The 19,405-nt window shown below is 41.9% G+C and overlaps 1 protein-coding gene across 1 annotated transcript in view; it reads left to right on the top strand.

Annotated features, from left to right (window-relative positions):
• fam49bb (family with sequence similarity 49 member Bb) overlaps positions 1 to 18,888 on the top strand; it is a gene marked incomplete in the record, with an annotated part of 29,577 nt that extends 10,689 nt beyond the window's left edge. Inside the window, 10 exon segments of the mRNA XM_035652786.1 lie at positions 4,481 to 4,563; positions 5,710 to 5,831; positions 6,807 to 6,912; positions 11,234 to 11,373; positions 12,855 to 12,932; positions 16,003 to 16,119; positions 16,211 to 16,290; positions 16,369 to 16,495; positions 16,575 to 16,645; positions 18,099 to 18,888. Coding sequence (XP_035508679.1) covers positions 4,491 to 4,563; positions 5,710 to 5,831; positions 6,807 to 6,912; positions 11,234 to 11,373; positions 12,855 to 12,932; positions 16,003 to 16,119; positions 16,211 to 16,290; positions 16,369 to 16,495; positions 16,575 to 16,645; positions 18,099 to 18,162 — 978 coding nt within the window.
• Between the last annotated feature and the right edge of the window lie 517 nt (positions 18,889 to 19,405).

Below are 19,405 nucleotides of genomic sequence, written 5' to 3'. Positions count from 1 at the left end.
CCACGCCGTGTCGGGGAGGGGGGAGGGCGTTGTTTTTCTTCCATAGTAAAGCAGCAGGGCACGTGGATCCTCATGCTGCAGCCGAGTAGTGGAATGTCAGCACTATCCCTCCCTTACATTAGCTAGCCATCAGCCCCCGAGCTGTTTTTGTAGGACATTGCCGCAGTGCTCGGTTTCAGCTGTGCCCTGCTTCTCGGTGTGTGCTTATTAACGGGGAGGCACAGGGCTGAGGAGACGTTCAAAGGCAGTGCCATCCAGAGGTCAGGCTGCTGCATGGGCGTGGCACTGTTTTGGTATCTTCAACCAAAATGAGCCTCAACCTCTCTGCATCATCTGCAAATATTTGGGATGTTGTGTTTTTACCGAGTATATATTTCCAAAATTTGGGCATTTTATTGATACATTTTCAATTATAGCAAAGTGACAAAGTGCAGCAGCAAATTTAGCTAGAATAGAATAGTTAATAAACATTATTATATGATTGGATTTTGCTTTTTTTTCCCCATTTAAAAAAAATAAAAAATAAAAAATTGCTGAGCTGCACAGGAAAAAAAAAATCAAATCACATTAAATCAGTAAGTGCTCAGTAGTGGAATTAAATATTTCTCCATCGTCTCCAGTTTACTTCACTCCCGGACTAATCCGCTGTTTTTGGCGCATTACCTCATCTGTATTAATATATTCATGTGCTTTCAAGTCCTACTACTACTGTACTCGCTCTTCACCCAGAGCTCGCCTCTGATTGGCTGCTGCAATGTTTTCAATGGGACCACATTTTTTTTGACTCCATGGATACAGTGAGCTGTTGGGTAGATCCGCTCAGCCAATAGGAGAGCTGCGCGGGCTCCTGCTTGTCAGATTCTGCCCCTGGCCTTAGAAGCAGCCCTCCCTCCCTTGCTGAGAGCACGCGATGGCTCAGTGGGGGGGTTCAAAACAACAACAAGGCTGTCGTCGGGCTCTCTGTGGTGCCCAGGACATGCCAGCACTCCTGGGTACTACTACAGCCACTGAGGTGGGGGGGGCTTACAATTCCTCAATCTCTCTCACTGATACAGTATCTGTATCCTCTCAGCCAGCACTTCATCCTCCTACTTCTCTCTTACTACGCTATCATTAAGCACCCAGTTACCCACAGTAACATATTGTTTTAAATTTATCTTTAAAGGGACGGTTGTCATCATAAGAAGTCCATATAAGCTGCAAAGTTGGTTTATACCTTCATGTTAATGGAATCTACTCTCAGATGAAATTTGAGTTGAAGAGTAAGATATAAAAAGCTGTAAAATGTATAAATTTAATCTGCTCTCATTCTGCTACACTTGAAGATTCTCTTTTGGACTTTGAAATGCAGCCACCCAAATCCCCGTCCTTAAAATGACCTCATTTCAAGCAGCACAAGGGAGCAGCACTGGGCCTGTGAGGCTGCCAGTGCCTGCGTTGACGCGCTGCGAGTCCTGGCAGCTCTGCAGCCTAGCCCGACCAGCCGGCTCCGGTCTGTGTCCGGCTGAAAGGTGGCAGTAGAGGACCGGAGGGAGGCCTGGCGATGATGGGCAGTGCCCACATCATCCAGCAGGGCGAGGTCAGTGACAGCTCTCATCCCTTCTGAGGCTGGATCAGGTGCTGCTTTCCGACAGCCAGTGAGTGCCGGCACTGGCACAGTCAGACATTCAGGTCACATTAGTGGAGGGTAATAAGACGAGACTGGACAAGGCAGGTGGGTCTTTGCAGGTGGTCACTGGGCCGACTGAGTGACAGTTTTTAAGGGGGCTTTGGAAGTGAATATAAGTTAAAAATGCATTTCATGCTGGGTTAAAAAGAAATAGTCCTGGTTGCAAAATGATGAGGAATAAACTGGAATATGTTTCATTGGTTCTACATGAAAAATAAAAGTGAAATGCTCTCCAAATATTTAATTGACAGCATTTATTAATAGACTAATAGTCATTTTCATTATTGAAGAATCTGCTTATTCAGTTTTCAGTTCAGTTAGTCATAAAATGAAAAAGAAGATGACATCTCTAAATATTCAGTGTCATTGCCCTTTTCACTCAAATGACTTGATCATAAAAATAGTTGCTGATTAAACTTTTGTCAATCATTCTTCTTTTACTCAGAAGCATATTTTTTTTTTTGTCTCTTCAGAGTGTTGTGACACAGAGTGAACCTGAGGAAGCATTAAGATGTCTAAAGACGCTGCTCGCTGTGACATAAAGGTCTATTACCAGGCGTGTTAATTGAGCACCTGATTACAAGGAAGCTATTTTATAAAATCTTTGTGTACTAATAACTGGTCATTCATCACAAATATCTTCTTTGTTAAAGTAAGAACATGATGCACTGCTATTTTTTTTATAAGATGCAAGAATACAGGTCTCCCCCCCCCTCCCTTACCTCACCTCACCCCCTGCTGCATCTCATGCATTTTAAAACCACTACGTCTCCACTCTCCCTCTGCTCGTGACTGCTGAGTGTGTACTTTGCTTTGTCGCAGCACCTCCCTGCCTCCCAGCATTACCTGCGTTGGCGTGATTTACTCCGTCACCACTGGCCCTCACTCACTCACTTTAGCATTTCACCTGTCACTCATCTCAGCTGGCATCTGCCTGCCCGAGTTCAACTTCGTCATTGTCCTGCGTCGACCCTCTTTCCGCACTCTCGGAGTACATCCTGTGCGCTCTCCGCTCTGTCACCAAGGGTTACATCTGTCTCAGTTGATGGAACCTGCCTCTGTTTCTCTCTACAAACTGCCACAGATCTCTGACTTGTCATATGTCTGCTGACCTTTGCTTCTGAGAAAGATCGCCTCTGTGCTTTCTAGGAGTGAGAGGAACACCAGAGGAGAGGGCTGTGCAAAGCTGTCACTTCTCATTGCACAAGTCACAGCAGAGGTGTACGTTGAGTATGAATATACAGTGTGTGTGTGAGTGAAGGTAGTATGTATTTCTCAGCACAGAAGTCACAGTGGCTGCCAAAGCTTACATACCAGTCTTCCTTTCTCAGTCATCATCCTCCTCTTTGACCTGGAAGTCACCTGAAGTCTCATTTACAACAACAGCATTAGGTACAGTGATATAGCTGTAGCTATCAGCATACATCATGCTGAGCAGTAATGGAATCTAAAAGTTTTGAAAAGTGTAAAAGTTTGACAGGAAGGAGCACACTGTGTTATTACAGGGGCTGTAGCAGCGGTTTGTAGGTTGGTTAGTAATTTCCTGGTGAAAGTGGGAATCAACTTCGCAGTGCAGACTGTTGTTAAAATGGTTTGTGCTCTACTTTTGTTTTGGTGCAGCGTCATTTCTCACTCATTGATTGTTGAAACGATAAGTCGATCAACAAAAGATTTACAGTTTTAATAATTGCATTTATGAAGCTAAATGCTGGCAGATTTTAGTCTTTTTTTTTGTGTGAAAATGTGTTGCTTTTATCTGTTTTTTTTATATAATTGTAAATTATCTTTTGGTTTTACAGAAGGAAATTGTCAAAAACACCACATTACTTTAGACTGATGGATAGATAGATGGGTGTTAGACTAAAAGGAGGAAAATAAAGACTTTACTTTTCTTTTAAGACGGAATAAAAATGTTACCATCATGTTTGACAAAAGCATCAAATTCTCACATTTGAGAAGCAGAAACTGTAGAATTTGGGTTAAAATTGGTGAATCAATCATGAATATAATTGCTGATTACTTGTATAGATAATTTCAGCTTTATAATCAATAATTGGTTGCAGTCATACTCTAATTTGAATTAAATGGGTCCAACGTGACTCATAGCATGCATACGTGTATTATGATATTATACAGACTGTGCCACACACTGTGCTCTTGCAGTGAATATAAGGTTCTGTTACTGTACTCCATGTGCATTACTAAGGCATGTTAAATATTAATGTTATGTTTCAGCTCCCATGACAAAGGCACTGCATTGCACTTCCTGCAGCCATTGTGATTCTGCAGAAATGATAAAGTGCATTTGAAAGCATTGCACACATGGTCTAATACACATACAAACAACAAACTTCATAAACAAGTCCTCTTATGTTGCTGCATGACGGCTTTCTTTATGAAAGTTTAATTGGACGTGTCTTTACTATGTGCAGCAAACGGCTACCTACTTCATGTGTAGATGGTGAACGTAGATTGTATTTTGATTTCCCTGTGGGGGCTTGTGAAATGGATTACTTTGCATACTGCCTGTAAATGTTTGCGGTTGCTGGGAAGAAACCTAACAAAGCAGAAAAACTCAAACTGAGTTTTTTATTTTTGGAGACTTTTTGGTTTGACATCTGTTTTGTTAAGAGCCCGGACACAGGAGGGGGTTCCAAGGGGAACTCTGGTGTCAATGAGCAGTGGGCACATCTGGGGCACCACTGAGTTCATACAGGCACCAGAGCAGTGAAGCAGAGCAGGAGTGAGTGGAGCTCACTTTACTGCTGCATTCTTCTCATTTATTGATTTATTTTCTTCTCTTTTCAACAGGTATCGTAACATGGGGAACCTACTGAAAGTTTTGACCTGCACAGATCTGGAACAGGAGCCCAATTTTTTCCTCGATTTTGAAAGTGAGTTTCTTTCTTTTTGTTTTTTGTTTAAGTAATTGCTCCCCCTCCTGATATCGATCACATGAATATCTTACCATATCATGATCAACTCTGAAACTCTTTTGAACACCCTCCCCTCCCACCCAACTTATCTTTTACACTATGTTCTTCCCAACGGCAAAAAAAAAAGACCAAATCTTCCGCTAGAGCTTCTGCTCTTTCCATCAACCTGCCTCTTCCATCCTGGAATGTGTGCAGAATATCAATCAGGGCAGAGTTGCAGCAGAGCCCCCTCCTCAAATATAAAGCGCTGAAGTTCAGCTGCTGCGTAGCCTCGGGCCCCTGAACACAGCTTGATCCTGTACTGTTGTATTCTTCTCACACTTGGCAAACCCAGAGACTCAGTCATACCTTTAGAGAAAACAATGCCTCATCCAGCTTACACTGTTTCTAGGTGAATTTTATATTAAAAGAACATCACAATTATATATTTAACAAATATCTTTTATGCAACACTGCTCAATTTTATAAAGTTTTCTCTAAAAATACAACATTCTCAGCATTGTATTTGTATTCTCCGGATGCTGTTACACCCTGAAATCAGACCTCAGGGAGGCTCACACCAAAAAAAAAAAAAATATGATGATTTTATAGTTGGAATAAACTACATTGCAAAATTAAAAATACTAAATGAAGTAAAAAGGCTCAACTATAGCTGCCGATATGAGCCGTTTTAGGTATTTCTTCTGCTGTGGAGCAGGAGTTTACAGTCATCACACTTGGCAAGGTGTTGTAGCTTCAGGTGGTGGAAAAGGTTCCTAGTGTTGCTTCTCTCAAACCAAAAAAACTAACTATCTCTATACCCAGAGTTGTTAGAGTTGCAAGATCATGTACAACCCTTCTGATTTGTCTTATCTTGCTCCATTTTCCTCCTCTGAGCCAAGAAAGTGGGTGGTGTCAAAACTGGGAAGCGGTGGAAAGATGAGATTATTTCACTGAGCTTTTATTTGCATAATTGAAAGTTACCTATTAAACTTTCTATCATATTGCAGGATTTGATAGTTACTATATCTGTCTTTTACTTCATAAAAGCCCAGTATACAAATGGATTAGATTTCAATCAGATTTGTCCTGTTGTGACCTTGTTGTTGTTGTTGTCCTCTGCAGATGCCCAGCCAACAGATGCAGAGCGGGAGGTGTGGGACCAGGTGGACGTGGTGCTGAAAGACGCTAAGGGGATCCTGGACGAGCTGCAGGCATACAAGGGAGCGGGGCAGGAGATCAGAGAGGTACACCTGATACAGATATTGAGCTGCAGCAGAGTTATGGCAGGCTGCCTTTTCCTGCTGTGCAAAAAAAGGCATGCTGCAGGGGTGCTGCATTCATGAGCTCATGAGGAGTGTAGATTTTTACCTGTAACTGGATCTGACGTTCTTATAATAATTTAAGGTTTGTTTTCAGTAATTTGCATCATATTTTTTACTGTTTTAACCTCTTGCCTACATCACCTTCTACAAATAGACTTTGTGTCAGTGGATCTTTCTTGGTTAAATAAAAAATAGGTGTTACAAGAGACCCTCAATTCTGAGTTCTTGCCTCAGTCTGTTTTAAAAGCCCTGGCCTATATAAAAAAAAAAAGCCTGACACACTTTCTATTTCTGACTGTATATGTATTGGCCATTGTGTAGTTTCACACAAAGAGTGAACAACAGTAGTTTTGTGAACAACAGGAAGCAGTCAAATGCTTTCTGTAACCTCAAAAATCTGCAGATTATTAAACTTTTATGGAAAGCTCAAGAGCACAGAGTGGAAATTTGTTTCTATCTCAAGAGGAGGAACTTTTCCTTTTAAGAGTTCTCTTATAACATTGTCAGACTCACAATGGACAGTTGAACCAAACGGCAGAACCAAGCATATTGTCTTTTTTATTCCTTATTGAAACTGGCACCTACATTACCCACAGTAGCCGCCAGCCCCAAACCAACACAAGGAGCTACAGATGTCTGGTAACATCACGTATCTCTAACTCCACACCTACAGATTCATCATGCTTGTATTCAGCCCTCAACTGACAGCGACTCACATCGCTTGAGGACAGTTATCAGACTGGAGCCACAAAAGGCTTTAAGCAGTTTACCTAGATAAGAGTCACTACACACTGTTATGGCTGCCTGAAATTGTATTAAACTGTACACTGTGAACTTCCTTAAAGTCATCAACTGTAAGATTTAGACCAATGGTCTTTTTGGTGTTTCTATTTCCAGGCCATCCAGAATCCGAGTGATGAGGCGTTACAGGAGCAGGCGTGGGCGGCTGTGGTTCCCTTGGTGGGGAAACTGAAGAAGTTCTATCAGTTCTCGCAGAGATTAGGTACGCACATTGACAGCATATAATTAGTGGACAGAGCTTACAGGTCTGTGAAGTGAAGCCAACATGGAAGTGTCTTTAACTTGAATTGTTTCTAATGGCCAGTAGGGGGCAGCTTAATAGGCTGCAAAGAAGTGTTCTGATAGAACTGAGCCTTTTGGAGAAATTACCCTGCTTGGTCTTCATTTGCTTCATGGTCTCAATTATGTAAATGATGGTCCCATTTAGAATAAAATGGAAGATAAAGCAGGATATGCTTTAGGGTGCGGCTTCCTTGTGATTGATCTGAGTTTCGTGTGGTGCACCGGACGGACTCACTGAGAAACGTTTTGAGGTAGTGCAAAAATCTGTTTCTGTGTTGGCCATTAAAATCTTTTCAGAAATGTATTTTAGTGTACTGTTTCTCTGTATACGAGAACCAGGGAAACTGCCATTGTTTCCTGCTGTGGGCAAGTCGAAACTAAGCAGTAATGTTACGTCAACACTGCTGGCCCAACATGGTGACGGCCATAATGGCAAACTTAAGGCTCCAAAATGGTCCTCCACAAACCAATGGGAGATATATTCATGCTTGGGTGCGCATCTGTCTGTGCCGTGTCAGGAACGGTATTCGCAGACTCACCAAGCTCAAACGCAACATTATTATAATGTGGGACAATTTTCACGGAATAATCCCAATAAAAGTTACAATAACGTGAGCTGTCAATAATTTTTGTGCAGTTTATAATTTTAGGCATGATGAAAGGGCAATACGTGAAAGCATGAAGGACGAAAGAGGACCTCCTGTATGTAAATAGTGTTTTTAAAGTGGCGCCACATACACATAACTTACATACATGACCTTAATTGTTTGCATGTGCATCTGAAATATTGACTGCTGAGCTGCAAAAGTCAGCAGACGTGCGACACAGACAGACACACACACACACTCACACACACAACATGCACCCCAGCCTTATATAAACAAGCTTTGAAAACCCCCTCAGCCATGCATTTCTCAACATGCTGCTTGCGCTGCACTGTGCACTGACCTCTGTGTAGGATGGGGCTATAGGTTGTTTGATTAGCATGGATATGGTGGGGGCAGGGGGAGGTGGGAGTAGGCTTACTCGTCCCTGATCTTCTTATGACCCTGAGGCTGAGGGGGGTTGGGGCCCGCCATGTCTTGACGTCCTCAACCCCATAATCCCAGTGGCCGCGGAGAAGGCAGTCAATGGGAGAAATGGGCGGTGGCAGGCTGGCGATGGCTGTTACATAACAGGAACGAAGTGGGCCACCTCCCAGCCTCTGCTGCTGCTCTATTTCACTGTCTTGGCTTCAGGGGCCATGATGGCCTCCGCAGCCTGCTGTCCTGATATGCATGAAGCTGAAAGTCCTTTACAACAGGCTGGTGGAGCGATCTGCGGAGCACGAGTACCAAGGATGGGAGATATTAATATGGAGGGGAGATTATGCAATTTGCTTTGGAACGATTATGCTCCAACTGCTACACTGATTCTTGCGCTGACACCCAAAATTTCACTAAAATTTAACTGCTGACAGAAAAATATTGATTTTCTAGTACAAAACTACCTGACCTATCCAAGGTGATATTATCAGACTGCTTGTTTTGTCCCAAAAAAAGCATCCAAGTATTAATTTTACAGCAATATAAAACAGAGAATGGCTACAAAATGAGAAGCTGAATTCAGCAAATATTTGACATTTTTCCTTGATTAATGACTTAAATTTCATGGGACATTGACACCCAAATTTGACTTAAATTCAACATTCCTGACAGAACAATATACATTTACAGTAAAGTTTGGTTTCTCGCTACAGACCTGCTTAGAATCCTTAATGACAATCACGATATTAGAGGTTTTTACTGTTATTGAAAAAAAAAAAACACTGATCTAATTCGGAGTCAGTCTGGTCCATTAGACATTACAGAGTCTGAACCAGACTAAAGTCCCGCCATCCTCTGACCCTCCTCTCTCTCTGCGAGTAAAGCGCCTACGTGCCTGCATTCTGCTTGCCTGCTCTGCCGTGACCTGATGAGAGCAGACATAACCCCCCCTCCATCCAGAAAACATACGCCCCGCCCTGCCCTGCCCTGCCCCGACTTCCCGACATACTAGAGTGGCTCATTTCTAAAGGCCTGAAAGCAGCTCTCCAACTTAACTTCTGTTTTGACTGGGACGTAGAAGGCGGGGAGAGAGGGGAAAAAAAAAAAAACCTGCACCACTAAGGCCATTTTTAATCAGCCGCTTCGCTGCAAACGCTGGCCCAAGCAGATGGGAGTCATTACCGAATGGCAAACGTGCTCAATTTACTGCACTGCACTGCCAGCGCTGTGTCTATCTTCTAAAAAGTCCCCCTCACGATTATCTTAAGTAGACCGCTGTCTGAATGTGCCCTTTTCTGGGTTATGTTGACATGCTCATCGTCATATGTAATCAACAAGAATTGTAAAGTACATTTAGAATAAATCTATGTAAAGTGCTCATTCGGTACAACGCAGCCGTATTGCATCAGATGTTGAGCTCGTCTGGGTTATGTCATTATTGAAGCCCATCCCCACCGTCTTGAGACTTGAAATTCTAAACCCACTTCTGCATCTATAAAATAAAAAAATTCCCTCTGGGCTTTAAAGGTTTCTATTTTTTCTTTTTCTTTTTTTTAAAAAAACTGGATGTTTGAACAAGACATGTTTGCTTAATGATACTACTTGCTTGGAAGTTGTTCACTACATTTCACTTAATCTTTTCCTCATTTCCCTGCCGGTGCTCCTCGTGCATGCTTAATTATCGGTCTGTGGGTATGCTATGTCAAGCCATGGCACAGGCTTTGTATTTACTTACTGTCAAAACAATGAGTGTAATCCTGCTTGAATGAAATTCCCCCAGCCCCCCATTTCATGCCAATGAGATAATTAGTCCCATGTCTCATCTGCATCTGAGCAGGAAAGCCTCTTGGTCCCCCCCAGACCCTCCATCCCCCCCCACCGCACCCCAGACTGGCACTGGGCCCTGGGCAGTTTGGGCACCACTGCTGCCCCATTATCTGTCTCTGTCCTAATCAGGACGCTTCAGCCGGCTGACACAGGATGCCATTCACATATCTAACTGTGGTTATGATCTACTTCATGAGCTGTTCTTTGCCCGTGTCCACATTACATGTAAAAGACGGATCCCTCCTCTGTTGCTCTTCGGGAGCTTTCTTAATTTTCTTCCCCTGTTTAGAGTGTTTTTTTTTTTTTGGGGGGGGGGGGATTCTTTTTATCCAAGTTTCTGAGAAAAGTAAGTGTTATAAGCTGTAGAGACTGTAAACCCTTAGAGGCTGATTTTGGGCTGTATGAATAAAGTTGACCTAATAGCAGACCTGGATTAACAGTAGCTTTAGTCTTTAGGTGTTTGGTGCCTTAAGTCCGAAACACTGACTCTGATACAACTGACTGTAGCAATTTATACCGAATACCATAATTTAACTATTATGCATTTGTGCTAAAACTAATGATTATTTCTTGTTCTCTGTAAAATGGCAAAATAAAATTGTTTTTCAATTAACTTTATTTACAATAATAAGAAACAGCAAGTCCTCACATTTGAGCAAATGTTTAACATTATTGGTTGATAAATTATTTAATTTAAATAACTGATTAGTCCTTAACCTAATTTTGTCATTTCATTGATTGTTTGCAGAATATTCATGCTATACTACATATTCCCTGCTTTCTTATATTTCTTATATCAAGGGCTGCATCTAAAATGATTATTTGTATTATTGTTAAATCTGCCAACCAAACAAATTTATGAAAACAGTCAGAAATGTCCATCACGAGTTCCCAGGGCTCAATTAGTATTTCAATTGCTTGTTTTTTCTGACAACAGGCCAAAACCCCCCAAATATTAAATGTGTAATATTTTGAAACAGAGACACTCCTCACACCTGGGCAAAACAAGGAAATAATAAATACATTTAGAAAATAATCTACAGATTACTCTGTACTTTATGGACTAACTTTTCTGCATATTATGTCAGTATATTCATCACTTCTCCATGCTATATAAAGTATTTCTTCTTATGGACTATGCATCTTTGCATGTAGTGCTTCAAATGCTAACTGGGTGCTTAAATGACAAAAACCTGATGACCTAGAAGACTATACACACATCATCCAGTTTGTCAAGGCTCAAGTTCTTCATCAGGATTCTTACAGAATGCATAAAAGCTGAGACCACATACAACATATATCTTCCACGAAAAAGCTGATGTGTTTTATGCCCGCCTTCTGACAGTGCAGCTCCTCTAACACCGATATCTTTCTCATTTTTCCTTGCAGAGGCCGCGTTGCACAGCCTCCTGGGAGCTCTGACCAGCGAGACTTACGATGACACCACTCAGCATCTGGAGCGGGAGCAGGCGCTGGCCAAGCAGTTTGCAGAGATCCTGCACTTCACACTGCGCTTTGATGAGCTTAAAGTACGACTGTCTATTTCTCCAACAATATCCCAAGTGTCGGTTTCTGCTTTTAAATCCCAAACTGACCTTTTAGATGTTGATATAAACTTTGCACTTTTCTCCTGTGATACAAACCAGACTTCTTAGTCGCCCTGCAAACTGCTGATGCCCCCGAATTGATTTTTAGCTCTGTGCAATTTTAGACTGCAGCCAGTGAGCGCATGATTAGCATTTAATTAGAATCCGGTTACTGCTCTGCTGTTTATAATACAGTGGATGTCAGTGGAATGGCTAATGAGGGTTATAGCAGGGAAAGAGGTCTGCAAATTGTTGTCGTCCTGAGCCGATTTCAGCATAATGTGGCAGGTTTTGTAAACGATGGAGGGAGGAAACTTCAAGAACTTATCTGGCTGAATTCAGACACACATTGTCTATGTGCAACCCAGAAAACGACAAGAATTAAGCATGGGTGTCGGTCGAATGCCCATTGTCAAAAACACAATTTTGTAAGCACTCATCTGGTTAGACAGGGGGTGAACTGGTTCCCCTACACCCTTGTTCCTTAGATACAAAAACTTAAAAAAAAAGCACCCAACGCCCCCAGGCGACTGGCTGCGACGTCCCAATTAGTGCCCACTACCCAGACTGGCAGGATAAAAACACGAATTTAGGGGGTGCAAGGTGGCATGCCAGGCCTATTCATCAATCTTTCACACCCATGCACGGGCTTCTGACCTAGTTAAAGTGTCTGTGCGGCGTGCAGCCCCTCCCTGACGAAGCAGCCTGTCTCTCCTGGTGCATACAGTGGACACAGACTGAGTACCAGTCTATTGTAGCGGGATTAGCATGCTGCCAGTGCAGCTTTGACTGTGACAGGCTCATACAGGAATGAGGATAATTAACCACATGATGAGCTCTCTCTGGTGGTGATGTTTGAAAGAAGCTCCCTGGTTGGCCGGCTTCTATTTGAGGGGTCAGTTTGGCTTCACGGTGAAACCAGATGATTCATATTTTATAGGAAGTTAACCGACTCCTGCGGCTTTTATCTGAGGCCGTACGTTTAAATAATCTCAGACAGTGAGCCTACATTTGTTCTCTGTTGTCCCTAACCTCGCCCCGCCCTTAATGAGACCCTTTTATACCTTTTTTGTCAGCTCTATAATTGTTCACCCTCTTGTCAGCCCGACTGTAACGGGAACATAACAAATTTCTCCTGACAGGATGAGCGGGGATGTGGATGTGAAGGGGGATGAGTGTCAGAGGATTCAAATCCAGTTCAGCAAATAAAATTGTAATTGTATCTGTGTTCTTTTTATGTCATTTCCCCCCAAAGCTAAGTTTCTGCCTTGTTGGCTAAAGCATTGTGTCATGACGATGGCGTGTTTGATCCAGAGCTGAATGTCCTGCTGCAGGCTGTGCCACATACAGACATGCAGAGAAACTCTCACCCTGTCTCTCCCTCTCCCACTGTATTAAGATGCTTTTCTGTTATTTTTTTGCAGATGACAAATCCTGCCATTCAGAATGACTTCAGCTACTATAGGAGAACCCTGAGCCGAATGCGGATCAACAACGTACCGGTGAGCACATTATGTTCCTTTCCTCTCTGGGTGGTGAAGATGCTGTGATTACAGACAATCCAACTTTTCCAAGTGGCTATAATCAATGATCTTATATTAAAACTGGATCACAGGAAGAGAATTATCACCTGACTCTGCTTTTTCTCTCGGCTATGCGGAGAGTTTTAGTGTCTTTCAGCTCAGTGTACAATTTCAAACAAAAGTAGCATTTACGTCAGCTATCAATAGATTCAGCGAGAGTTTATTTTACTACAAAAATGTTCATTTTAGTTTCCAAGCAGTCTGTAATTTAGTATTTCCTTCAATGTTTCCATGTCGCTGGCCCAGATAAAATTTCAAAAAATGTGCTTCATCATGATTCTTCTTCACTCAGACCTGATGTTGATTAAAGCCATCAGTTCTCATTATACTCCCAGCACAGTTCAGGCTGTATCAGTAGGAAGGCATGATTGATGAATGAAGTTTACAGACTGTTAGAGCCCCCGGGAGTGAGGAAGAGTGCGGCAGGAAGTGTCTCGCAACATGAAGTCAGAGCCCCACGGGGAGTATCAGAGAGTTTGAAGCACAAGTTGTGGGGCAGCAGTGCGTGGCGGCAGAAACTGATCCCAAATCAGTAGCGTGGCCCAAACCCTCTAGGGTCTGAAACGCCTAATTCTAGGTCTGTCTGTACGGTAGATGCCGCCTTCTGGGATCTATTAAGGCAATAAAACCCTAACAGTAGCCAGTGCCTCAGATTTATCTTTTTTTTTTTGTGTTTTCAGTGTGTTTTTACAAATATTCATCCACCAAACCTTCTTAACTCTTAATATAATCTTTTTAGTTTGGTTTAAACAAACTCAGATGTGATTGCCTGTTTAGTTAAGTTAGTTTAGGCCGGTGTGAGATCTGTCAGTCAAACTGCAGTGCGGTTTATTTGTGGTGTGAAAGAAAAAAAGACAAACTACAGAATTTAAAAGGAAAAGCCTGAATAAGGCAGTGGAGTAACATAACGAATGCATGTGCACAGCATCATGGTACAGTTAACATCCAGTTAGTCTGGTTTTGCGTCAAGATGGCAAGAGGAAAAGATCTAAGTGAGTCTGAAAGAGGGTTCATTGTTAGGCCACGGATGGTAGGCGCTTCAGTCCCACTGCTTTACATGCTTTCCATTCATTGTCTATGGGAGAAGCATTTTTGCCACTCGTAGCTTTGAGATGTCCAATGCTGGGAAGCAGCACGACCCCTCGTGCCCAAAAAATAACCCTAACCCTAACCCCTGTGGGGATGTGCTATTAGTGTGGACCAAATTAACCAAAACCACAGGTGTAACACGAGACCCACCAGTGTACATTAAACAACAAACAATAGATTTATTTAAGTGCTGTAAAAAGGAAGTGGCTCATTTAATACAATTGTAAGGGTTTTATAGGATGTTTCCTGTATTGATTGCGGACAATAGCTTTGGAGATATGAAATTCAAGGACTCATTCAGTCTCCTGTATCTGTCATGGGGCACCTCAGCAGATATACATCTTTATTCAACGGCTTCAAGGACATCTAGAACTTTGGTGCAGGAAATAGTGAGCGTTCCCGTGTGTGCAGAATGATCTGAAACTGCTCTTAGTTTGGACCGTCTGACAGGAAGTTTTAATCTCCAAACCAGAATATGCCATTAGGCAAATGGGCTCAGACAAGTTGTCGTTAGGACCTGTCACAGCTGAAAGACGCTCCGGCTGCCGTCCTCCCTCGTAGCCTCACGCAGCAGCAGCAGCAGCAATTTGGTCACCACTCAGGCAACTGAATCATTCAGACATCTGAGATGAAACACATCTGTCCCCGTGGTAAAAAAAAAAGTATTTGAGCTCTTATGCCATCATTTGTTAAAACATGAATCGGTTTGAAATTTTTGGGAAGATTATTCATATTCTGTCAGTGTTCTCATGAAATAAAAAAATAAAAGCGGGAGAAGTTCTTATTATTTAAATATGCAGACAAATATAGAACAGGCTGTTCAAGAGACACCTCGTTCTTTGTTACCCGCCAGGTGTTTTCAGCGTCTTGTCGAGAGATGAGTTAGTCAGCCGGGGAACCAGGAGGAGCAGCAGGGTTGGCTGATGTGGTTTATATCACTATTTTTCAGTCACAATGACTTTATTTAATGAAATTGCTTTTATGTGCCCTATGACTGTGCCCATGACAAAGCATACATTTTTATCTTTCATCATCTTTCATCACAGTAAAGAGTAGTCCACACCACCAGCTGTTTTAAAGCCTCGCTAGAGCAGTTTAGATTTGTCACTTATCTGTCTGCAACACTTCCTCTTCCATGAAACAAACTGATCTACGCTGACGCTGAGAGACACACGATGTGCGTCAGGATGTGTAGTTCTAACACTCAGACTCTTTTTGTTACTTACAATTTGAGTCAATAAGTTGTCCGTAACAAAAACAGGACTCATCTAATAAGACAGCATGGTGGTTCGACTGGAATAACCAGAGCCTTAAACCTGTGCACGAAAGGTGTGACTGTTAGATCAAAGACACTGATCCAGGTGTATATTGGTCAAGTAGCTACAGTACGAACACAAAGGACTCCATTTATCTTTTTAATCATCTGTTGTCTTTTTCAGCTTTCCTGTTCTTTGCAAATTTAGACAAGAACATCTTGATAGTAGCATCAGCAATAGGGTTTGCACGTCACTGACGATTGCGGTCGGCAACCTGCCGTGGACACGTTCAATAACGTATATGCAACGCTCAAACAGTAAAAAATATGTTCCTACATAATGTAAGTGTTTTGTACCCGGATTGATTTTCTGTTTAGCTTGATCTGGACTTTGAGAAGCCCTGTTTTTTATATGTTGTGAACATGTGAACTATATTTGTAAAGATCAATCGAGGCCGGTTTCACAATGTTCATAAAGAGCAACAGTGAGCAGTGGAAATAAGTTAATGATCCAATAAATAAAGTCAATGCCTTTTTCTTCCTGTATGCTTCTCACAAGACTACTTAAACTATTGCTGTCCATTAAATTTAGGATGTATATTTAGGATATTGTAATAAAATGTCATTATTTTTAATGATCTTCAGGCGGAGGGTGAGAATGAAGTCAACAATGAACTGGCCAATCGGATATCTCTGTTCTACGCCGATGCCACGCCCATGCTGAAAACATTAAGTGACGGCACAACAAAGTTTGTGTCGGAGGTGAGACTGACGGGAGAAAGCAGTGAACACTTATGAGCAGGTATGTGAAAGCATCATCTCATTCCTTTTTCTTTTTTCTGCCTCCTCACAGAACAAGAACCTGCCCATCGAGAACACGACAGACTGCCTAAGCACGATGGCGACTGTGTGTAAAGTCATGTTGGAAACACCGTGAGTAACTTGCTGCGATGTTAGAGCCGCATCAGTCGTACATTCACGTGTCTAACCCCACGCATCGCGTCCTTTCAGGGAGTACCGCAGCCGATTCACCAGTGAGGAGACGGTGTCTTTCTGCCTCCGGGTGATGGTCGGAGTCATCATCCTGTACGACTACGTCCATCCTGTAGGAGCCTTCGCAAAGTCGTCCAAAATAGATGTGAGTACAGTTATGTTAGTTCCTCTTTCTCACTTTACAGCTTGTTACATAAAGCTAACAGTCTGTTTCTTGTACACAGATGAAAGGCTGCATCAAAGTCCTCAAAGATCAGCCCCCGAACAGTGTAGAAGGCCTTCTCAATGCTCTCAGGTAAGCTCATGTTCAAATCAATTTGTGTTTCCCCCCTACAGCCCAGCATGAAATGTGATTATAGCCACAGTCTGGCAGAAAACACACTTTTCAACCCCCTAGTTGTGGTTTTGAAGAGGAGAAGGCTGCTCATGCTGTGAGTTGAATGATGTTGGTGCCTGTTCATGAGCAGCAGTCAGACCTCTCGGTTTATTTCACTCCCCCGTCAGCATGGTGACTCATTCTCTGTGCAGTCCAGGCGGGGGGATTCGGTCAGCTGCGAGCCCTCTGTGCTGGATTCGGGTTGGGTGTCGAAGCCTCTCCAGAAAGGCCGATTACGTCTGACACCTCGTCCTCATTACAGTCCCCCAAATTGTACCCTAACGCTCACAGCTGCTCGAGCTGACGGGCTGTTTCTGTGGTGACCTCACATCTCTCTCTCATCCCTCTCTCATCCCTCTGTCATATCTCTCTCTCTCCACGTCCCGGGGCTGGAGGCTGGCCGCCGCTACCCAGTCGCATGAGGTCACTCGCATGCCGAACTCGACAGATTTTCTTTGAGTGGTTACAAATTTGATCTGACGGAGGATGACAAAATATTGTAGATGTACGCAGTGGTGGGAAGTAACTAAGTACATTTATTCAAGTACTGTATTTAGGTATAGTTTTGAGGTAGTTGGTCTGTACTTGAGTTTACAATTTCTAACTTTTTGAGGTGGAATATTGTACTTTTTACTCCACTGCATTTATCAGCTAGTTGCATAAAATGGAATATAATATACATAAGTGTTTTTTATTGTGTGTGTAATCACCTGATTACCTTAGAATGACCTTTAAACATTGCCTCTAGATAAAGCTGTTTATAACATAAAGATGTTTTTCTCGAGTTTCGCAGCCACCGTAGTTTCTCCTTCACACTTGGAATGGGAGGGTGAAGCGAGGGAGTTTCAGTCTGCAACCACACCGCTAAGATGCTTCTAAATCCTACACACTGGTCCTTTTTTAAATAACAGTTTTCTCAAGATTTAAAGAGAGCAGATTATCCATCTTTTTTTTAAAACATTTGCAAGAATTTGAGAAATAAACAAAACTAACTATATATAAAGTAGTTAAAAGTATCTCCTAGAGCTGCAAAGAGTAATTGATTAGTCGATCAACAGAAAATGAATTAATTAATCTGTTTGTAGCTCCTCAAATGTAAGGATTTAAAGCTTTTCTTTGTCATACAGGACATTAAACTGAATATATTTCGGATCATTGATCAGACAAGACATTTTAAGACCTTGGGGCAAATAGGAAATGATTACGGGTACTATTCACAATTTTCCGGCAGTTTTATAGAAAAACCAATTAATGGATTAATCGAGGAAATAATAAGAAGATTCATGGATTATTCATTTTTGGTGATAATACTTTTACTTTTTTTAATACTGAACATTTATTTAATTACTAAAATACTTTTTCCCACCTGCAGGTACACAACCAAGCATCTGAATGATGAATCAACCAACAAGACTATCAAGAGCATGCTGCAGTAGGACTGAGCTGCTGCTACAACTGCTTGCCTCACACCCTGCTGGGGGGGAGCCGCCACTCTCCTGACTGATCTCGGTGCACAGAATTTTTTTTGGTTGCTTTTTTTTATTTTATAATGGAAAAAGAGCTACAGCTCCGCCCTCTTTTATAATGCAAAATGCTACTGCCATTATAAACATCTTTTTCTGTGCCAAAAAGATGTTGCTGAGATGTAATGTTTTCGATAAAAGGCCATGCGACAATGGCAGCTAATGAAAGCATTGCGGATCCTCTGGTGTTTTTAAAACATGTCTTGTTTTTCCCTATATAAGGGACGGGAGTGCTTTGACTTGACAATTTAAAAGAGAGATATATAGAGAAGTATATATTATTTTTGTTTGATTCGTTATTTAATATTACATCCTCTGCATGATGAAAATTATGTATTTTCCTTCTATTTAAAAAAACTAATGGTTCAGTTTAATTTGTCTGCTATATTGTGCATCATTAAATGTTTTGTTATTGAAATGGTACTTGTTGAAATGAGATTTAAGAGTACTGTTTTTATATTTTTTTATAGGTTTTAATTTGTGCATATGTCCTTTTTTTCATAGTTGTGTTGTATTTTTCATTTGAAAACTTTAAACTGTGATGTGTGCAAAATCAAAACTTAAAATTGGGATCTGTACTGTTAATGAACAGTATGTTGTGGCTGGAGAAATTAAAAGGAGAACTCTTGTTTTCTACAACCCGCTTTGTCTGGTTTGATCTCTTATCTCATATTCGTCGTCTCCGGATGGCTGAGAGGAAGTCTTATTGCAAAGGTTTGTTCTTTTCTCATGTGAAAACCGGTGAAAGACATATTCTCATGCTCAACCACCACACAGGCAGTGAGGGAAGAACACTTCAGATCTGAAAGTTTGATACAAACAGACACAATGCCACACACGGAGGCAGTTTATTTTCTTTGAAAAGAGCTCAGCTACTAGGAATACTTCCACAAAACGCTCGTTCGCCTTTGGTTTGAGAGTTGGATGAAAAAATTGGTGCCATTCTTACGTCTGTACGATACATATAGCGCTACTGCGTGCAGCTGCAGTTGGCGTGTAGACGTGTAAATTACAAATCACTATGTTTAGGTCACTTTTTTCCCCCAGTCATCGCTTCCGTTAACAGTAAGACTCATTATGACACGCCGGTCGTCATTGTTGTGATAGTTTTTAAGGTTTTTATACCAAACGATGAAAATGTTTGTATTCTGGAGGT

Source organism: Morone saxatilis, unplaced genomic scaffold (assembly GCF_004916995.1).
Source record: "Morone saxatilis isolate NCDOM2014 unplaced genomic scaffold, NCSU_SB_2.0 Contig0, whole genome shotgun sequence".
Classification (NCBI taxonomy): domain Eukaryota; kingdom Metazoa; phylum Chordata; class Actinopteri; family Moronidae; genus Morone; species Morone saxatilis.
Note: the sequence above shows the minus strand (reverse complement) of the source record. Positions and strands in the feature narration are given on the sequence as shown.